This window comes from Triticum aestivum, unplaced genomic scaffold (genome assembly GCF_018294505.1).
Source record: "Triticum aestivum cultivar Chinese Spring unplaced genomic scaffold, IWGSC CS RefSeq v2.1 scaffold176251, whole genome shotgun sequence".
Classification (NCBI taxonomy): domain Eukaryota; kingdom Viridiplantae; phylum Streptophyta; class Magnoliopsida; order Poales; family Poaceae; genus Triticum; species Triticum aestivum.
This window is the reverse complement of record NW_025244820.1, coordinates 1-2,712: the sequence shown is the minus strand read 5'-3', so window position 1 is coordinate 2,712 and position 2,712 is coordinate 1. Positions and strand designations below refer to the sequence as shown.

The 2,712-nt window shown below is 53.8% G+C and overlaps 1 protein-coding gene across 1 annotated transcript; it reads right to left on the bottom strand.

The window, feature by feature from the left end:
- Positions 1-2,706, bottom strand: LOC123177058 (oligopeptide transporter 7; the record flags this gene model as incomplete). Its single annotated transcript, XM_044591016.1, is given in 4 exon segments — positions 1-69; positions 145-714; positions 1,395-1,989; positions 2,068-2,706. Coding segments are annotated over 4 exon segments (1,328 nt in total), but the record flags the coding sequence as incomplete, so codon positions are not given.
- Between the last annotated feature and the right edge of the window lie 6 nt (positions 2,707-2,712).

The window sequence follows — 2,712 nt, the reverse complement described above, 5'->3', positions numbered from 1 at the left end:
CTCATTAGCTTCGTATGTATGTCCACACTTTTCCCTTGAAAAGCTGATCTGCTTAGCTGCAAAATCTCCCTGCACACAAGCATTTTGATTCTTAATTAGTTATCGTAACCATGTGATTTGCGCAACAAACTGACAGGATTTTACCTTCCGTGAAACAGGATGACATGAACGATCGTCGCGGTAAGTGACGCGAAGCCAATACCATATGTGACAGCAAAGAGAGTGCTGAGGTACAGTGGACCATTTTTCTCATATGCCTCTATATCAAGATGGAAATGGTCGTCGACGATAGCCGAGATGTTATACTTCTGCCCGGCAGAGGTGAAGAGACCGGAAGAGTAGATGGGGAAGGTCTGCGCCTTGTAGAAATCAAACCAGTACCCAATAGGCACGATGATATACATGACGATGAAGAAGCCTGCAGCGACATTCGCAGTGGCGAACCAGGGGCTGACGAGAGGGCTCCCAAGGTAGCTGGAAATCGATGCCCAGTCGAGGCCGATTGCGGCGATGCCGAGCCCGTGGAGGCCTGAGCCGAGCTGCTGGGCGAACACAGAGTTGGGGAACACCCAGCAGATCCAGGAGAGTGAGGTGAGCATCTGAAACAGGTAGCCCGGGAAGGCGTAGTATGCGAAGCTGCAGGCGAACGCCACCAGGAAGAACTGATTTCGCGTGAAGCCCCCTTTTCGCCGCCTTTCATCCTCGTGGAGCGCTCTGGTGAAAATATGCATTGAAAGCGTGAGTTCTCACTTCTCAGGAAAACTGCTCAAACATTTTCAGTATATATTGTTCAAAACAAACCATTGATTTCTCTGATCCTCAAGCAAATAAATGGTTTTATTCTAATGTTATTTTGTCTGTCTTATTTAACTCACTGCATTTCCCTAGGATGGCCACAGGATTTCGATTTATTTTTCCCATGTTGCTTCGGTGAAAGGAAGGCATTAGCAGAGACCACCATTCAGTAGTCGTTGTCAGAACCAGGAACCTTTTGCTATATATTACTCCCATATGTTAATTCAATCCTCGATCGAAGTATTTTTTCTCTCTCTTAATCCCGAGTTTTATAGTGTGTTTAGAATCTTTCGGTGGCCAGGCTGTTGCAATCATCTAATTTTCTTGGATGTAATTAAGCAGGGCCAGGCTGACGTGTCATGACCCCAGATGAACAATAGCTTATGCCAATTTGCTCAAAATTCAAAAAACTCCCACTTGGAAGCATACATTGCTTGCACGCCTCGAGCTCTAATCAGGCATTAACATGTACGTAAGAAATCTTTTCAAGAAAAATCATCAAACTAAACATGGCCAGTTTTAAAATCTGACCACGTCACTAAATGTAATTACCAGCTGCCCGCCGGAGAGGCGTTCAGACAGAAGACTCACAGACGTACCTGAAGAGGGAGACCTGCACGAGGTTGGACGGCCACCACATGGCCGCCGGCTCGACGAGGTACCGCCGGAAAATCCCTGCCCACCCGAACCCGAGCACCTGCGTGGTGAGCACCACGAGGAGGGAGACGAAGAAGGTGAGGTTCTTGCCATAGAACACGCGGACGGCGGTGACAACATGGATGGCGTAGACGGTGCCGGCGCCAGCGTTGGCGAAGATGGTGATCAGCACGTGCTCCTTCACGTTGAACGGCCCCGGGTTGAGGGTGAACTCCCAGCGCGTGCCGCGGAGGAAGGCCCGCTCCGGCAGCGCCGCGGCCATGAGGCGGCCAAGCGGCACCACGGCGATCTGGGCGGAGATGGCGGTGATGGTGAGCGGCTCCTTGCGGTACCAGAAGAACTGGTTGAGGAAGGAGAGCATGGCGCAGGACGCCATGCCCAGCACCCACATCCGGAAGGTGAGCACGGGGGTGTCCGGGTCATCGCCCACGGGGACCGTCAGCGCCACCTGCTCGATCGGCGAGTTCTCCGACGATATGCCATGGCCGTCGTCTTCGTGGTGCTCCGGTGAGCTCCGCGACGTTGACGGCCGGTTTGCTGCGCCATGAGAAGAGCAGAGGAGAAATGGTCAACTGGCGGAGCAGAGGTGAGCTAAGCAGAGAGGAGGCGGCTTACGGAGGAGTGGGGCGGTGATCTGGTCGCCATGGCCGCCGCCGCGGTGACCATGCTCCTCCTCTTCTTCTTGGTGGGATTGGGTGGAGGACGCCATGGTTATCTGCCTGTCTCAAGCTGGCTGGCCCGTCGTGGGCCTCTCTACTGCCTCAGCTGTCGTCTCTGCATCGTACTGTTTTGGAAGGTTTGGACTTTGGAGCGTCGAGATCTACGAAACATCCATCGCCAGCCACGTTCCCGCCCAGGTTCAGCGGATCCATAGGTGCGTACCAACGTGGTCTGGATCGACGCGTACGTGCACTTCTCAACGAATAGTTAATGTTCCCATCCATAACTAAGCTGCTGGGCTCTCATAGCAGGTGCACCAATATTTTCAACGTACGACTCTACCAACACCATATTTTCAACGTACCAATTGGGCCGTTGGATCGCCATCCAACAGCCACGACCGCGCCGCACTGGACCTCTCTTTCTTCTTCCTCCCATCAAACCGTCGACCTCGCCGGATCCGACTGACTACACCACGGCGGCCAGCACGCACTGTCACACGGCGCCTTGCCGCCACACCCTCCCCCCACCGCCGCTGCTTCTCGCCACCGCGACCACGCCTCGCCCAACTGATCTGCAGCGACACCTGCAAAGCACCCC